This window comes from Salarias fasciatus, chromosome 22 (genome assembly GCF_902148845.1).
Source record: "Salarias fasciatus chromosome 22, fSalaFa1.1, whole genome shotgun sequence".
Taxonomy (NCBI): domain Eukaryota; kingdom Metazoa; phylum Chordata; class Actinopteri; order Blenniiformes; family Blenniidae; genus Salarias; species Salarias fasciatus.
In genome coordinates this window covers 28,292,305-28,310,747 of record NC_043765.1, presented here as the reverse complement: position 1 = coordinate 28,310,747, position 18,443 = coordinate 28,292,305, and the positions used below count along the sequence as shown (strand labels likewise).

General features: G+C 45.8%; 1 protein-coding gene across 1 annotated transcript in view; it reads right to left on the bottom strand.

Moving 5' to 3' along the window:
• The window catches only part of c1galt1a (core 1 synthase, glycoprotein-N-acetylgalactosamine 3-beta-galactosyltransferase 1a), a 100,752-nt gene extending 89,578 nt beyond the window's left edge, over nt 1–11,174 (bottom strand). The window contains exons 1-2 of the mRNA XM_030120129.1: nt 10,533–11,174; nt 10,288–10,457 (exon numbers count right to left, since the gene is read on the bottom strand). Coding sequence (XP_029975989.1) covers nt 10,288–10,457; nt 10,533–11,138 — 776 coding nt within the window. The 5' untranslated portion in view covers nt 11,139–11,174. The remainder of the gene's footprint in view (nt 1–10,287; nt 10,458–10,532) is intronic.
• Nucleotides 11,175–18,443: the final 7,269 nt, after the last annotated feature.

The window sequence follows — 18,443 nt, the reverse complement described above, 5'->3', positions numbered from 1 at the left end:
ATATTCCAGCGTCCTCACACTGACTTCATTGAAGGCTTCATTAAACACACTTCATCGGTCTTATGCTAGATGTGCATTGTGGGTGTTCATGTTGCGATAACCAGATATTTATGGTGTTAATTAATTTGCCTTTTGTTTTATTCGTTGTAGAAAAAAAGTTTAAAAGCAAAACAATTATAAACAATACAGAAGAGAATGGAGCTTTTCTGAATTTCTGCTACTTCAGTGCTTCATGAAACAGCTGTTCTGAACATGATCAGAGGTTTAACTGGAAGAACAGTCTTTTACTGGTCCTGGACTTTTTACTGGTCCTGATGCTGGTCTTGGTCTTGGGCTTTATACTGGTCCAGGTCCAGGTCCCGGCCTATATACTGGTCCCGGTCCTGGTTACAGACTTTATGCTGGTCCTGGTCCTGGTCACAGTCTACTGTCTACTGGTCCTGGGCCCAGGCTACATACGGGTCCTGGTCCTGGTTCCAGTCCAGATTCTCCTGGACTTTAGAGCTGACAGTCAGTGTAACAACAATCCAGCTTGGTGTTCTGTCCATGTGAATGACTGTGTTCTTCATTGTTAAAGGATACAGGATTTTCTCGAAAACACGAAGCCCCACGTCTGTTACTCACTTTTTGAACAACGCGCATGCTCCAGACCATCCGCCCGGCTCTCCTGCTTCTCCCAGGAAACGCAGCAGCGTGCGAGCGCGACCTCCTCTTCTCCGGCGTGCACGGCTCTGTTTACAGTTTCTGCGATCGGCCTCCTTCATACATAAAGCTTGTTTTCCAAAACAGCTACAGTTTCATTATGTCAGACCCGCCATCGGTCAGTACGAGCTCAGAAGCTCACCGGCTACATAAACACTCTGAATGCGCAAAAGGGAGAAGCTTATTGGGCGCAAGCAGGTAAAACCGCCTTACGAAAGCAGCTCGTCAGAATGATTGACAAACAGACGCACCAATTATTCAGGTGATCCACCCGGAAATCAAAATCCTGTATTATACCTTTAATGTGTAGACTGTATTGTTCTCTGTGTTCTCCATTATTAGTGTTTCGAGTGTATTTTCCTCAGCGTGTTTGTGTAGTGGTGCTACATGAAAACTCCATTGATCTGTTTAGATGTTCTAAAACTAAAACAACAACATGATGCCTTTTGAGTTGAAATGTCAAATAAACCGGCTCTGAAAGAACAAATCCACTGTGGTTCTGGATCAGCAGCTGTTGGACCAGGATTATCAGCACTAGGGATGCAACATATGGAACCGCTGGGTCCGCTCGGCACGGGACAATACGCCCTGATGTACCGCGGTTTTTCGGTTTTGTGATTCATTTTCCACAGCTGCTTTTCAGCCCGTCGTTTATGTGTATGCGCCTCTACGGACGGGTAAAAGACGCTCTCTCTCTGCGAGCTAATGTCCAACCGCTGCTGCGTTGCTGCTCCCGCTGGCTGTTCTTCTTCTTCTACTTGTTTCCGGCAGACTAGGTGCCTCACGGCACACTGCTGCCTCTCTTGGTGAAGTCCAATATCGCAGCAACAAATATGCTTTTGGATCGAAGTGCAGCGATAGCTGCCAGGTCCGCTTATTATCAGCTTTTTATTTTTTAAAAGTCATTTGTCAATGTTGGCAGTCGTAAGTTGATGTTTTTTGGGTTTTTTTTGCTTGTTCCAAAGTGCCGTTTGAGCTTTTCTGCTCCCAAACCCAGCTGAGACTTGAAGCATGCCCCTATTGGAGGCTCCAAACACATCCACTTTATTGCGTATTTTAACTGAACAAATCTGGCAACACTGAGTGCGCCTACAGAAGGCGTGTCCAGCACAGCGAAGAGTCCAGAAGAGGCACCAGCTTGGTTTAAATCTCCGGTGTGGGTAAAATTCAGTTTATACTGCTGTATAATGTAAACAAGCTGTCAGGCAACAAGAGGATATTTATTATTTGAAAATACTGTGTTCAGTATCTGTTATCATGAGAGAAGCGCCTGATATTATACAGTACACCAGTGATCATGTTTGTTCATGTTTACTGTTAAATACAGTTTCTGCTAACAAGCAAAATACAGGGATATTTCTGGCAGTATAAAGTTGTTCTCTTTATGCACAAAATGTGTACCGTACCGAACCGAGACCGACGGAAAAACCGCGGTACGGACCGTACCGAGGGTTATCTGTACCGTTACACCCCGAGTCAGCACTGTGGAAAAATAATGCAAACCAGACATGACTGCAACTTCTTCTGCTTTTCAAAGACACATTTTTTGAAAGTTGTGACCTGTAGTCTGGAAAACATGATATAAACATTTATTTTTTTTATTTTTTAACCATCCTCATGGTGAACCTGTATTGAAAAACTAACCTTGATCCTGTGTAGTTCTCGCTGTATCTTTCTGTTTTTCTACTTTGTTTGTACCAAATCAACCGGCGGCACCACCTGCTGGTCTGGCATGATCACTACATCTGCCATGAAACTTTGCTCAACCAGAAACTCCAGACCGACGGGTTCTCTGAAGCGTTGTGGAGGATAAAGCTCCGGTTCTCCTGCAGACGTACAGAACACATCAGACACTTGTGCTGTTAACCCCCCCCCAAGCCACCACCACCACATCTCACCCCCCACCGCAGCCCATTCAGGAGCTAAAGATGATGCTGTTATCAGCCCTGAGTCCTGAGTGTGCATCCCTCCCTCCCTCTTCCAGCAGATATTATCTGCAGGAAGGGGAGAGCGATGGCGTCGGAGCGCAGGGAAACTCCTCTTTCTGACAGCGTATCAACTGGGAGCTCCTTATCGCCGCCGTTTGCTGCCGAGCCAGACGATTCCCCCGGCGGCTTTATTCTCAATGGCCGCGACACTCCATCCGTCTGCCGCTCCGCTCGGCGCCGCCACATGCAGATGAGCCGACCCGCGTCAGCAGAGCGGAGATTTTCAGGGAAACCCACTCCGGGCCTCGTTTCTCAGTTCAGGATTTTATTCTTTATTTTATTTATTTTTCTATTTTTTACATTCATTTCTACCTGCAGCGTTAGGAGGTTTAGTTTTATCTCCGCTGAAAGCTGTGAATGAACACAACCAACTTGAATCAAACTCACAGGTGACAAACCGTTTAGCCGTTATGGTAACATGCTACATCAGAACAGTTTGAACAAACTGCATACATTTTTAGTCATTATGCTAACATGCTACATCAGAGCAGTCTTAATAAACTGCTTATATTTTTAGGCGTTATGCTAACATGCTACATCAGAACAGTTTGAACAAACTACTTTCCGTTTTAGCCGTGATGCGAGCATGCTACATCGGAGCAGTCTGAACAAACTGCTTCCTCTTTTAGTCGTTATGCTAACATGCTACACTGGCGCAGTCTGAACAAACTGTTTCCTCTTTTAGCCGTTATGCTAACATGCTACACTGGCGCAGTCTGAACAAACTGTTTCCTCTTTTAGCCGTTATGCTAACATGCTACACTGGCGCAGTCTGAACAAACTGTTTCCTCTTTTAGCCGTTATGCTAACATGCTACATCAGAGCAGTTTGAACAAACTGCTTCCTCTTTTAGCCGTTATGCTAGCATGCTACATCAGAGCAGTCTGAACTGAAACCGCTGATAAACTGAACCTCTGCTGGTTCAGTGCTTCTTCAGAGCATCTCGTCTTCATTCCTTTTTCATTTCCATGGTTTAAATGTCACAATGTCATTAACTTTGTCCTCTCCTCTCTATTCTCTCTCTGCACCAAAAGTTACTTCTTTACACAAAAAAAATACTTATTTTGGATGTCTGATTGAATAAATTTAATTTCTAAGCCATCCCGCTGTCTTCTTCTTCTCATTTTATTGTTTTTTTTCTTTCTATAAACACATCATACACTTTATAATAAAGCAATAAAATATAATTGAAGGAAAATAGATTAATAAAAACAACCAAGAAAAAACCTCTCTATCCTCTCCTGTAACCTTGACAGTTTTCTACCCGTCGTCTTTGTTATTATTCCAGCACGTCAAGCAGTGAGCAGCCTGACTGTCACTGAAATTACACTTTGAAGCGCTTTGTTGTTCTCTGTCTTGTTCTTTTCTCTCTTCTGGTGTCTTGGCAGTCAAAGGCCACTTAAGGACTCGTCAAGTCGTACACTTTCTTTAATTCAGAGTATGTTTCAGCAGACATCGGCTGACTCCTCGTAGTTACACTGAATCGTTAAAACACTGGATGTCAGCTGGCATCGTACAGCTGCAGCTCATTTCAGAGAAGCATCTCCTGATGTTTCTCTCCCTGTCCTTCTGCTTCAGTCATGTTGATTAGATTGATCTCTGTTCTCTACCTGTACCTTTTTAGTCATATTCTCTGATCCGGCTGATATTTAAGTTAATTAAAGCTTTGAACCGACACAAGACTTAAAGTCCACTCTACAGCCTTCTGCTGGACGTTTACGGCCTTCACCTCATGCTGAAACCATCCACAGACAAATGCAGAGGGTAAAAATGCTCAAACAGCTCCTTATGTTAGGAAACATTATCAGTTTGGACTCTTTTAGAGCCAAAATTCTGATTGAATATTCCAGAATCAGCATCCTGATCATGACTGTTATTTTATGGCTTCTAGCGATAAATAATGAGAACAAATGAAGTATTGATGAGCGGTAGCAGAGAGCAGGTCAGCAAGCACTACACTAATATTCTATTAAAGCTGTCAACATTGAATGTTTTTTGGAATTCAGAGCCTACCTTGGATCTTAGCGGGAGTTTCTCCCGTTAAATGTGGATCTTGTGCTTAAGTTGGTGGGTGGAAGATGCTCTAAAGCAGAAGTATCAACCTCACAGCCTCCTTCAGTGATAACGGTCTTTGAATTAAGCTGAGCAGTCGGTTCGCTTCGCAGGAGAACATTCAGCTCTCCAGACATCCCAGCTAGCAGCAGATGCTAACATAGCTACGCTACCAGCCATGTTAGGTGGCTGAACACATGTAAACTGCACGACCAGCCATCCAGCTAACCTGTCTGACCCCGGTTGCTTCAGAACAGATCAGCGACAGAAAATTACATCATGCAGCAGGAGCTTCAAGCCTGGACATGGCGAGTAGCATTAGCCCCATTTTAATAAACCGGCTGTAAAGCTAAGTAGCTTACTTGATTACCGAGTGACGTTGACAGCTAACAGTATTGACTTTAAAAACCGAGCAGAGCAGTCTGAGTTAGCAACAGTGTCTAAGGGGGGGCGGGGCTTATCCTCAGGTCCATTCTTTCCCGACCTGCCTGGTTGAAGCTACGTTCCCTCTTTCTTGTCTCCGTTTCCCACGTTCAGTGTTCCAGCAACATTAAACGCAGCATCGGTGTCGTCCGTCCCTCCGGGGAAGATGGATCCTCCCGTCGCTCTCCAGGTAATCACAGGCCGGCGGCGTTTACAGGAGGGGAATTGAAACATCTGTAACAGCTGCACGGTGCTGATGCTCTGGAAATTGTTTCTCTCCGTCCTGCCTGGCAGCCCGGCGCATTAAGCAGGAAACACGGGGAGCAGGTGTTGGATCTGTAGCGACGAGCCCCAGACGACCTCAGGTCAAAGGTCATCTCCCGCACTCAGACGGATGTCTTCACTCAGGCGCCTATCTGCGTTTGTCACCCGTCCGCCTGAGACAAGATCGCACGTGGCGAGCCGTGAAGCGGACCGTTTACACTCGTCCGTATCTACCGGCCTCTGATCACCTGGAACACACGTCTGGTGCTCCACTGGGACGCAGTTCTGACAGACGGCCAGCAGAGGTCAGTGTTTGACTGCTTCATGACTCTTCTGATTGAGAGAGGCTGAAACAAAGCAACACTTTCTTATTGCTTTTGTTTTGAGCACATCAGTTCATTCTTTTCAGATAAAGTACCGACATGTACACCAATACTGTGACAGTTGTGTCAATGTTGAACAGTTGGAAGAGAATGTGTGGGGTCTTTGGCTGCATGGCGTCTGAAGGAGATGTTAAAAACGGGCCGTCCAGCGTCCCTCACAGCCTGACACTGCTCTGCTTCTTATCTCTGGCGGCAGACGGCGGCGGCGGGCTCCGCTGGGCCTGTGGGCTCCATCCATCGGCGGCGGCGGAGCAGTTCAGGGGGTCAGGTGAAGGGCAGCTCAGGAAACAATGGGACAGGTGAGAAAACGATAATACCACACAGAGCAGGCGTCCTGACGGGGAGCAGCTCATCATGGGGGGGAGCTGTGACGGGAACAAACGTTTCTCCTGAAACCTGAGCAGGACCCAGGTTTGCGGTCGCCGTGGTAACAAAGAGGTTGGGGTTAAAGAGGCGTCCACTGCAGATGTGATCGTACTGATTTATAAAGCAACTTCAGTGAAACAGGGGGCAAAGGAAAAAACATCTCATTCACCAAAAAGGGGGGAATGTTGACGGCATCTGTCCAATAGAAAAGCCCGCAGAGCAGCGTCCTTCACCACGGAGGACCAGAGAAATACACGAAGAATCCCAACATCGTTTAACAAACACATCCCACAATTCATGAGAGGAGATGATACAAACAGACAGAACTCTGATCTCTCAGTGTGTCTTTATTCCAGCAGCTGTTTGGAGCAGAGCTTCCTCAGTGTTCGTACATTAGTTTAGGTTTTACTTTGGAGCAGACTCCTCAGTGTTCTTCAGTCTCCAGTGGGTCGACAGGCTGAACCGTCCTGGTCAGGCCGACCCGGAGGCGGCAGGAAGCCTCCGTGACGGGCCACATCTTCCTCCTCATCACTGTAACCTGGACACAGGGGGGGGGGGGGTTCCAGTTTAAGTGAAATGGTCAGCAGGTCAGCGAGCACTGCACTAATATTCTATTAAAGCTGTCAACATTGAATGTTTTTTGGAATTCAGAGCCTACCTTGGATCTTAGCGGGAGTTTCTCCCATTAAATGTGGATCTTGTGCTTAAGTTGGTGGGTGGAAGATGCTCTAAAGCAGAAGTATCAAACTCACGGCCTCCTTCAGTGATAACGGTCTCTGAATTAAGCTGAGCAGTCTGTTCGCTTCGCAGGAGAACATTCAGCTCTCCAGACATCCCAGCTAGCAGCAAATGCTAACAAAGCTACACTACCAGCCATGTTACGTGGCTGAACACAGGTAAACTGCAGGACCAGCCATCACGCTAACCTGTCTGACCCCGGTTGCTTCAGAACAGATCAGCGACAGAAATTACATCATGCAGCAGGAGCTTCAAGCCTGGACATGGCGAGTAGCATTAGCCCCATTTTAATAAACCGGCTGTAAAGCAACCAGTGTAAAATGGCCGTTAAGCTAAGTAGCTTACTTGATTACCGAGTGACGTTGACAGCTAACAGTGTCGACTTTAAAAACCGAGCACAGCAGTCTGAGTTAGCAACAGTGTCTAAGGGGGGGCGGGGCTTATCCTCAGTTTAAGTGAAATGGTTTTAATTACCAACAAATTCCTCAGTTGGGTGAAGGTTTGAAATGGACGTATGAAAAAATGAAATTTATTTCGATGCAGTTTCAGTGAAATACCGTATTGGCCCGAATACAAGACGACTGTGACGACCCTATTTTTCAAATATCACTTTGTGAATATAAAAATATATTGAAGACAATAAGGTTACTCATAAAACAAGTTTTTACTGTACAATTATTCTAAACTCAAAAACTCACAACAGAGATAAAATTTCATTTGATTTAAGATCAAAAAATATCACTGCAGCATTAAATATAAAATATATTCTCTTTCTCAAAATAAGCAACAATTAAGCATCTCAAAGGTTCAATAACTGCATTAATGATGTAAATGACTTTATAACCATCAAATTCGAGTTCTATTCAACTTCATGAACATTAATAATTCTAACATATCTTGACTGCTTGGCAGCTGTTTGTCGACTCTGCTGTTGAACCATCAGTTTAAAGTTGGCATTAAAACTTCTCCTCTGTTGTTTGCTCACTTGTCTTGAGTTACAGCTCCTTCGCTCCAGATGGTCACCTTCCTCCATTTTTCATCAGATCACTGTGATGCTCCATTGGCTTCCTGGTCACCGGTACTTTGGCTCCATCTAGTGGCGCGGATGTGTAACGACAGTCTAGTACGACCCCATGTTTGAGAATACAATTTCTGGAAAAAAAATATCATTCTATATTCGAGCCAATACTGTAATTTTGAAGTCAAATTCCAGATCTTCAGACTGACTGAAGGCGGGAGACAGAAGCAACGGGTCATCTAAACCTTCTCCTTCAACAGGACATGACCAGGACAAACATGTTTTTACATGACTGTGCCACAAGATCTTAATACTCTCTATCAATCTACCTTTTTAACTTTGAAATCCACTGAAATAAATTACATTTGCACCTTTATTTGGTCCAGTTGGAGTATTTGTAAGGCAACTATAAAGAGATCAACTTGATTTAACTTTGGCTAAACCTCACAGAATCACACTGGAGCTAAATGTCGAACTGCTACAGGTAGACGATAGAATGTTTGTCCAGAAGTCATGGGAGGTGTTGAATGTCTTATGAAGTCAAAGAACAATTCAATGATGTTTAGTGCCGACTCTTTCTACACCAAGATGAGGAGGACCTGATGGGTGGACATTTTTCCAAGATTTTATAGAAATCAACTGAACGGTACTACCTGCTTTAAAATCTGCTGATTTTAAAATCATTTTGTCTTTTGTGCCTCTGACTCATGCTACTGTCCAGTCGCTGACCTGTCTGACCTGTCTGCTGCATTATTTTCACTCAGATTGGATCCTGAAAGACAATATTTGCCTGCATTCACCTAAAAAGGTAAAAAATGCTTCACATTTGGCCCAGGACTTTGTCTCTGGTCTGGGAGTTTGTGCATCGGCAGTGAGGGGGTCTGGATCTGGACCTGTCAGGTGGAACTCTGATACAGTAAGAGCCTGACACTGTTCCACTCCTGAACCGTCTTCCTTTTTTTTTTTTTTGTTTTTTGTTATGTTTTGATTGATTAAATGATTCCTTTTTTTTTTTTTTTCTTTCTTAGTTCAGCTTGATTGGACACATCGCGAACACTGATTGTCTTTTGCCTTCCCGGTTGATCGGCCTGGACCAGGATTGATTGTTTGGCATGGAGGTGTTTCCAGCTGTCACTGTCCCATGGTATGCTGGTTTGTTTAAATTGTGCATCCATGACTGAGTGCTGCTTGGCGTTTCTGTGACAGTGGATCAGTTGGAAATGGTCGTTGAAATACAGGTAATCTAGGAAATATAAAATAAATTAAAGCCGCAAGCGGCATTGGTCGGGACCGAGCCTCCCCGTCGGCCCGCAACTGAGATGTCCTCATACCATCTGGCTGAAATCCAGGTCACCGGGAGTTTTGCCACTCTGTAAACATCCATTTTCTTGATTTTACCTCATTTTCTGTTGTAAAAGGGCTTTTATTTTGAAGGAATTTTGGGCTTTTATTTTGCTGTCATTGACACTGGTTAACCCAAAATTGTCAATGTGTTTTGTTTGAAAAGTCTTTTTTCACAAAATCTTGACTTTTGTTTTGAAAGGGTTTGAGGCTCTTATTTTGACACTCCATAATCCTTTTAGACGTCAATGAGACGAACGTGTCAGTGTTGGTTTCATCTCTCTGCAACATTCCTGCGGGCCGTGGCGCCTATTTTACAGTTTGTAGGTGGCGCTAGAGAGCAGATGGGGTTAATTTTTCCATTTTATACAATTTTTCGGCGGTCATGATGTGTGTGCCAAATTTTGGTGAGTTTTCGTGCATGTTTAGGGGGTCAAATTTGCGTTTGTTTGGGCGTAGGAATAATAATAGCCATGAAAAACGACAAAAAAAACGGACGAAGAACAATAGAGACCTTGCCCTCCGGGCTTCGTCCCTAAAAATGACGATGCGCTTGGAGGAACTGATCTTACTGATGCTTTTGGAAAAACATTAATAAAGAAGTGTGACACAAATGAACATGGATTGACTTTGTCTGGCTTTGCTGTCTCAGACAGTAAGTTACGTTATTGTTCAAATTTGAATTTATTTTGTGTCTGGTTTTGTTTAATTTGAAATTTAACAACAGGAGGGACTGATATGGAATAATGCTTTGTTTCCATGGTCTCAGGACCACGGAGCGACGGACGCTGTGTTTTGACTGAAGTCACTTGGTATCAGGAGAAACAACGTCTGCTACTCTCGTGACATCTGGCGATACGACAGGGCATTGCTGGATGTTGTGGCGGCGTTCGGTTGGGTTCTCCTCGGAGTAACAGCCTTGCTGATTTTTGTGTGCGTCCTCTGCAGTCCTCAATAAATCCTCCTGGTGCAGCGTCGACACCTTGACTCGTCATCTTTGGGTCTGACTCACCAAAAATTCCGCAACGCAGGCGACCCGGCGTCAGGCGGCGCCTCATCGGGGTCGAATCTGTATCTGTATCCGTACGGCCGCAGGTGATACGTCAGGTACTCCAGCATGTACAGCTCGACGGGGGTGATGTAGTGGAAGGACACGGCGAGGTCCGAGCAGCATCCTGGACCCTGGACACAGAGGGGACGGACACGGCGAGCTGAGTCCCTCAGCCGGGACACACCAGGCTCTGCGGGGTTTCTTACCTCGACGGGAGCGTAGTATTCGTACAGCAGATAGTACGGCGTTCGTCTTTTGAACTGCTTCACTACGTGATGATCGGGAGGGAAGGCGTGGAACGTCTGTCGGCCCTTCACGTCTCTGGAGTCCGCCAGCTCCACCCGCATCGTCTCCATGCACTGCCCCAGGGCCACGTCTTCAATGTGGGAGGAGTGTGTGCAGTTCCCGGCGCTGAACCCTTGGATGAATCTTCTCAGGGCTTCTCTGCTGAGGACGTAACCCGCTCCTCCGCTCATGTAGCCCTGGCGGACGAAGGGCCGGAACCTGCGGCCCAGGTACAGAGGCTTCTCCGGATCCAGCCGGGACAGGATGTACCGCAGGTTCTCCACCACCACGAAGGTGTCGTCGTCCGCCTTCAGGAACCAGTCCGCCTCCTCCAGGTGGTTCTGGTGGATGTGCTGGAAGGCTCTGATGGTCTTCCAGTACAGGTTCTCCTTCCCCTCGCTCACGTTCAGGCCCACGGTGGGGAAGTCGGTGGTCTGCGAGCTCATGTAGAGCAGCTTGTGGCAGTGCTTGGCCCACGTCGCCTTGATGTGTCTGGTTCGGGGTTCCAGGTTCTGGGGTGCGGTCATCACCCAGCATAAGACTCGTGTCGTGTTTGACAAGGTGCTGTTCCGCTCTGGTGGCGACGGAAACACAGCGGTTAGCTCGGGTTGCAGGCCGGTCTCTGAGAGGGAGGACTCTGCAAATTTGCACTGAAGTGTGAAAACTGGCAGAGGCTTGGCGGCCATCTTGGATTTTCCAGTTTGATGATTTCTGTCAATTTTTCAGTCAACTTAACATCAGATAGAAACGTTTTGATATGAAACCCCCGAGGAATGGCTCATGTTGTATCAGAATATGACTAGAAATGGAAAAATGTACCTTTTGGTGGCGGCCGTGTTGTTTTGCCAAATATGACGACCCCATTAAAATTAGGCTTTGGCGCCCGGCAGATTTGGATTCAGCAAATCAAAAACTACCAGTGTGCCCATTTTCATGCCTCTCCACAAATTTGCACAATCCTTCCTTGAAATCCCCCCAACAGCCAGGACTGTTAGGAAAAAAACTCCAAACTGCACATTAATACATGTAAATATGCAAGATGAAATGTTAAGAAAAGGAGACGTTACCACAGCAAGAAACATGCCAGATGCTGAAAGTGCATCACATGGTGCAACAAATGACTCAATGAAATCATTCACAGCTTTGCTTTTGCACATTCTGCCCCTTTTCTTTTCATTGTTCATTTGATATGTAGCCTGTATCGACTCTAAAGAGAGAAATGCATCAAACAGGAAACTTTTTAAAAAGTCAGACCTCTGTTTCATGGTTGAAAAATAGAGTTGTTAATAAATATTTAACCATTAACGTTCAAATTTGACACTGTAATTGCTCTAAACTAACAGGAAAACACTTGTTTTTTCCTCTTTAAACTGGAGCTGTGAAACCTTTGATTTTCCCATTTTTCCAGAGTACTTTTTGTTGAACAGGATGTGTGAGCTGGTCTCCCTCTGGAATGCTCTGGTCCAACCTCACGAGACTCAAAACAACACCTGGAACCTCCTGAGTCAAGGTCGTGCTTCGGGTTTGGGGCCATTGGTGAGGATTACGGCGAAGTTAGGGCTCGGATTAGGGTTAGTACAAGGGCTACGTATATGTGTATATTGGAATGCGTTGATTTTCTGTGAACCAAAAGTTTCTGTCATTCACCTCATCAGCAAACTAAAAGCTGAGAAAATGGTAATTTTAAAGGATAGATTTAAAAGAATACTCCGAAGACTTTGGACCCACGCCCTATCCCTATCATTTACAAAGTGAGATAAGCTCATAAATACCTTTTTTGTGTCCGTTCGTCCAGTGCCTGGCTAACAGCTGTTAGCATCGTAGTTAGCTTAGCTCAACTACGGCAGGTGAAGAGGAAACAGAGCCAGACTGAGAAAGTGGACAAAATCCTCCTTCCAGTGGTCCAGGAGACGGCGTATTAGCACGTGAAGTAAATCCGAATGGTTATAAAACTTTTTAAAAGACGTGTTTTCTTTTCAATCCCTTAAAACAGCGTTTTGATACACACAGATCTGCACAAGCATAGTGCGCTGCGGAAGGATATACCAGGCGCACAGCGGCTGAGTCTACGCTTCTACTGCTGTGCTCCGGCATATCCTTCCGCGGAGCACTGCGCACACGCAGGTCTGTGTGGATCAAAACATCATTTTAACGGATTGAAAAAAAAAAACACATCTTTTAAAATGCTTTATAACCATTCGGATTTACTTCACGTGCTAATACGCCGTCCCCTGGACCACTGGAAGGAGGATTTTGTCCACTTTCTCAGTCTGGCTCTGTTTCCTCTTCACCTGCCGTAGTTGAGCTAAGCTAACTACGATGCAAACAGCTGTTAGCCAGGCACTGGATGAACGGACACAAAAAGGTATTTATGAGCTTATCTCACTCTGTAAATGATCGGGATAGGGCGTGGGTCCAATATCTTCGGAGTATTCCTTTAATAGTTTATTGGAGTCGACTGCAGTGACGTGCGTTCAGAGGAGGCAGGGGCCTGCCGTCATGGAAAGAAAGAAAAAAAACTTTAGAAAATCACTGGAAACTACAAGCATTTACTGTTTTTTTTAAACTAATTTAACTTCACCGTTTTTATATTGTCTTTTAATGTTCACGTTCACCGTTAAAATACTGAGAAGAGACGAGGCAGCGGAGGCAGCGATACACAGCGCAGGAAATAACGGCTAAAGGCAGACCGACGCCAGAGCCGAGAGATTTGCTTCAGAGCACAGATCGGAAAACCTGCTCCTTCAAAACGGACTGGAGCTCCAGAAAAGCCTGGCTGTGTGGACGTCCACTGAGAAAACACCTTTTCTGCTTTTCCTGCCTGCTTTTCTCACCCACTTCATTTAGAAGTAAGGGTAAGACCGTGAAGACATTTTTTAAAATCAAATGTGCTTTTTTCTGTGCTGGAACCAAAGCACTGAAAAAGTGTATGACAGGCAAAAGCCAAAGCATGAAGTACAGTTTTTTTGTGAAACTTTTTTTTTCATGTTTTTTTTTTTATTAAAGGTGCCTTAAGGAGTTTGCACGTTTTATGTGAAACAGCACCCCCTACAGGCCTTGGGAGTAATGTAGCTTAGTGAAACACTCGTGCCTGTGGCTCCCGTGCACGGAAGAGAGGAACTCCTTCCTCACTCTTGTAGTAGCGCTCCAGTAAGATTTAAGTTTCTTCTACCTGGTGGAGTCTGTGTGGAGCTGTGGCAGTGCTAGAAGCCAGTCTGTTCTTACTTTCTGGAAGATCCTGCTCAGCTGTTGCTCACTAAGCATCTGGCGGAGTAATGGCGGACAAAATGAAACCTAACCAGCCGGAGCGCGCATTACGTCATTCCTTTCAAATTCTCCCCAAAAAAATTGTGGTGCTGGACCGGCACTGTGACTTTCAAGTGACAGTTTAGCGCTGTTAGAGGTTCTGGTAATGAATATGTCAGGGCACATTGTACACATCATTAAAAATGTGTATTTATGGTGGAAAATAAGTATTTTTAAGGTTGTAAAACTCCTTAATGCACCTTTAAATGTGTTAATTTTTGTGTGCTACTGATGGCGACTCTAAACCAACCTTGTCGCCTGAGAGGAAGGTTTAGGGTCCAGTATTTGTCCGATGCGCTGCCGACTTATCCAGGAAGCACACTGACGATCTGGACGCGGTTTAGAAGGTTTAATTGCCCACAAATCGGCATGCGTTGCACGTGGACGTGCGCTTACAAAACAACATGCGTTACACACACACACAAGTGGAACAACAAGCGGTCAACAGAAATTCCGTTGACCCGCTCTCCTGTCTCCAGCTGACTGCAGGTTGTTGAGACTGAGTTTGAAATGAAAGAAGGATGCTTGAAACCTCTACAGCCGGCCACACACTACAGGATTTTTTCAATCTTCCCCGATTCAGACACCACACACTACAAGACAGCAGAGGACAGATCGCACCCGGTCTTCCTCTCCTGATCTTCGAGTGTGTGTGTCGCTCTGGAGCAGAACACACACCAGCAGATTCTTCAGTCGAGAATCGGCTCCTCACTCCTCCAAATCTCGCGTCGTCCAACGTGACTTTGTGCTGTTTCCCTTCACTGCTGTTTTTACATTCATCTCCACTTTTAATAATAAGTGGAGAACTCATTCATTCCCTCAGTTCATTCATTCACATCGGCATCGCTCCTCCAGTGCAGACCCCCCCCCCCCCGGACTGTCGGGACCTTGTCAGAAAATTTAATGTTCCAGTACAGAAGAGGGAAACATAGTTTCAGATCATTTTATTATAATTTACCCTCCACATGTAATAATATTTGAGCTTATTAGCTAATCTGTATGTGTGTTGTTGTTTTTTTTACTTTTGAGTCCCGAGTGGAGCAGTAGAATGAAGTTATTAGCAGACCGTGTCAAATAAAAGCTACTTTTTTAAATCACCAAATATCTTAAATCGTTCTTTATGTCCAAAGATTAGATAGTTTACACCAGAATGAAAACACGTTGAGCTTTGATTAGGTAAAGTCCGCTCTGTCTCTGAAGGCACGGAGTCAGCGGAAAGTTTTTTTTTCCTTTTATTATTTTTTTCTTCCCCATTCTTCCGTGATGGTTAATAATGGAGATTAATTAAAACATTGGGGTTATTGCAGGACTGGCGGAGATGCAGATATTAGATCGGAGTTTGGGTCTGAATGGAGGAAAACAGTTCGTCCAGGAGCGACAGGATTAACCATCACTTTCTGAACAGCTGAGTTCAGGAGCTCTGGCTCTTCTGTTTCACTGTCATATAGTGAATATATTTCAGACATATATTCATCCAGCTCTGACAGCTGTGAGTGGATTTTTTTAATCAGCGGCACCTTGGTGAGACTAAGCTGTTCAGCCAATCAGCGAGTTTTATTTCGAGGGTGTGGATAGCTCTACTCGGAGCTGATCGGCGCCTCTCAGAGCACCACACACCACAGGATTTGCGATCGGAAATATTAAACATGTTCATTACCTACGATCTCCCCTTTCGACGCCTCCCGAGAGGCTCCGACCAGAAAAAATCTCTCGGAACACACCGCACACTACAGGAAGATCGGACCCGAACTCATTTGCATACTCCCGACAATCAGACCCTGTCGGCCTCGATCGGGAGGAGAAGATCGGGGCAAAATTCGGCCGATTATCCTGTAGTGTGTGGAGGCCTTTAGTCTCAGCACAGATTCTTTTATTTGATTGAAAGATGATCAGACAGCGAAGAAGGCCTCATGCTAGCAATAAAATCTAAATACGAGGCTCTCGGTCCATCAGCCCTGCGAGAACAGATCTCAGTCTGAACCCCAGGCTGACTGGCCCCGGTTGTTGGTGGAGAGACAACTTTATCCTCCGTTTTCGCATAATTAAGGGTGGCACATGGGACTCCTCTTCTTCAGGAGTCAGCAATCATGCTTAAGATCTGCGGTCCTGCGGTTACAACACCCTAGCTCGGGGCCTTTTACAACAATCCAGCTCATCTCAGCAGGCCACATGCGACCGGCACAAGAGACTGACACCTGGTTCCCTCCTGTGGCTTCTGACCTGGCGTCAGCTCCTTATCTTGGCTGGTTCAGACCTGTGGTCCCTCAGGGCTGTGGTTCTTACATTATCACAAAGACATCAAAGGTTTAGCTATGGTGACCTCTCACCGGCGCAGCCACAGGGCACACAGGCAGTCACAATGCAAAGTAATAAAAACACAGTTTAGCCATACAAATACACAACAAGGTAAACACACTCTTTTAAAGCTACCTGTCAATCACCCAACGTGACCACGTTCCCGTGTGTTGCCATAGTAAACCCAAACACCCTGTGACACATTCACACACACATATGGCTCCTACACTGCTTGTGAACACGCTGCTCTGGAGGCTCATGTGACGCTGATAGGTCCTCATGTCTTACGGTGCAGCGTTTCAGTTGAAAGACAAAGACGTCCTGTGCTCTGGACGTGTCGGTCTGTTCCTACCTGCGTGCCTCTGGGCCCAGCGCTCCTTGTGGCTGGTGTTCTGCAGCTTTGTGATCCAGTGGGGGGAAAGGTTCCAGTCGCCCACGAAGCGAAGAGAGAGGAATCCCAGCAGCAGCCCGGCTGCGAACGACAGCCGGGACGAGTTGAGGTGCATCCCTCAGACGGACGAGGACTCGGCCGAGGAGCGACGCCTGACCTTCCGGGCGCTGAGCTTCAACACCTGTCGCCCGGTCCGAGCCAACACGCGTCAATGATCAACAGAGGGCCATGACTTTTATGGCTTTGGCTGAGTGACTCTTTCCATAACACTTTATTTCTGATAACACACAATTACTGCGTTGATCCTCAGCCACTCCTCGGTGACGACACCGTTGACGCTTCCTCCTCACCTCTGATAAGATAAGACATCATCTCCTCCTCCCATAGAAGCAAAATTAGCATTGCTGTTGCAGCGAGTGGACAGTAACGAGAGAAGCAAAGTAATGGAATGTATGACAAACAAGAGCAATAAATCAAAGATAGAAGAAGATCATGTAACATTCTGACTCGATAATGACGGTGGTGATTGGAAATAAACCAGATATTATTATCGCACAGAATAGATGAGGGTGATCAGCTCTCTGATGGACTGTATCACTACCTACGTGTCCTTGTAGGCGCTTGTTGATGAACATTTGTTGCTTAAAGGTGCATTAAGGAGTTTGCACGTTTCATGTGAAACAACGGCCCCTGCAGGCCTTGGACGTAACTGCAGCTTAGTGAAACGCCAGTGCCTGTGGCTTGCGTCCATGTACGTGCACGGAAGAGGGGAACTCCTTCCTCGCTCTTTCAGTAGCGCTCGAGTAAAATTGAAGTGTCTTCTGCCTGGTGGGTCTGTGCTGGAGCTGCAGTGCCAGAAGCTGGTCTGTTCTTACTTTCTGGAAGCTCCATCCTCAGTACTGATCAGTTGTTGCTCGCTAAGCATCTGGCGGAGTAATGGTGGACAAAACGAAACCTAAGGAAATCAGGCCAGCCGGAGCGTGCATCACGCCACATCGTCTCAAATTCTTCCCTAAAAAACTCTGGAGCCGGACCGGCACTGCAGCTTTCAAGAGACAATTTAGTGCTGTAAGCGGTGCTAGCAATGAATATATCAGGGCACATTGTACACATTATTCAATATTTGTAACATATTTATGGTGGAAAATAAGTATTTTTACAGTTGAAAAACTCCTTAATGCACCTTTAAAGCTATAGTGCGTAACTTCGGTCGCCCTCTAGCGGAATTCAGCGTTCTTACAACAATAAAGCCGGCGCTTCCACATGATGTACGCCCGGTGCTTCCCCCCACCAACCACTGCCACGGTGATTCGCGTTTCCACAGCGCGAATCATCGGTTGGAATAAACGGTTTTTATTCTGTGTGAATAAGGACAGCTGGTGAAAAAAAGATGGACTCTTCCGAAGAGGTAATTATTGTTTTCTTGTTTTTGTTTGCCACAGAAACGCAAATAGCTTATTACAAACGGGAGACAAGGTGCCTGCTAATTTGTACCTGACAGGTTTGCCTTCTCCGTCGGTCACTTTCCTTCTCCCAACCGTCCAGGCTTTTTTTTTTCTGGTGGTAGGATCCACTTCAGGACTCTTTCTCAGCTGTTTCTTTGGATTATCCGCCATGCCGCTTCCTCATTCTGCCTGAGCTCTGCCTGTTGCTATGAGACCCTCTGCGCGTCCTCCCCCTCCCTTCTTGTTGTGACGTAAAATGCGTAATTTCCTGCACGCCAGCGCGGGAATGTCGCCGGTCGACACGCAAAGCAAGAATTATATATATTGAAAAATCCCGCGACATGTTAGAGGAGCCGATCGGCTTAATCTGCACTTTGTCATCTCCACTAGCAGTG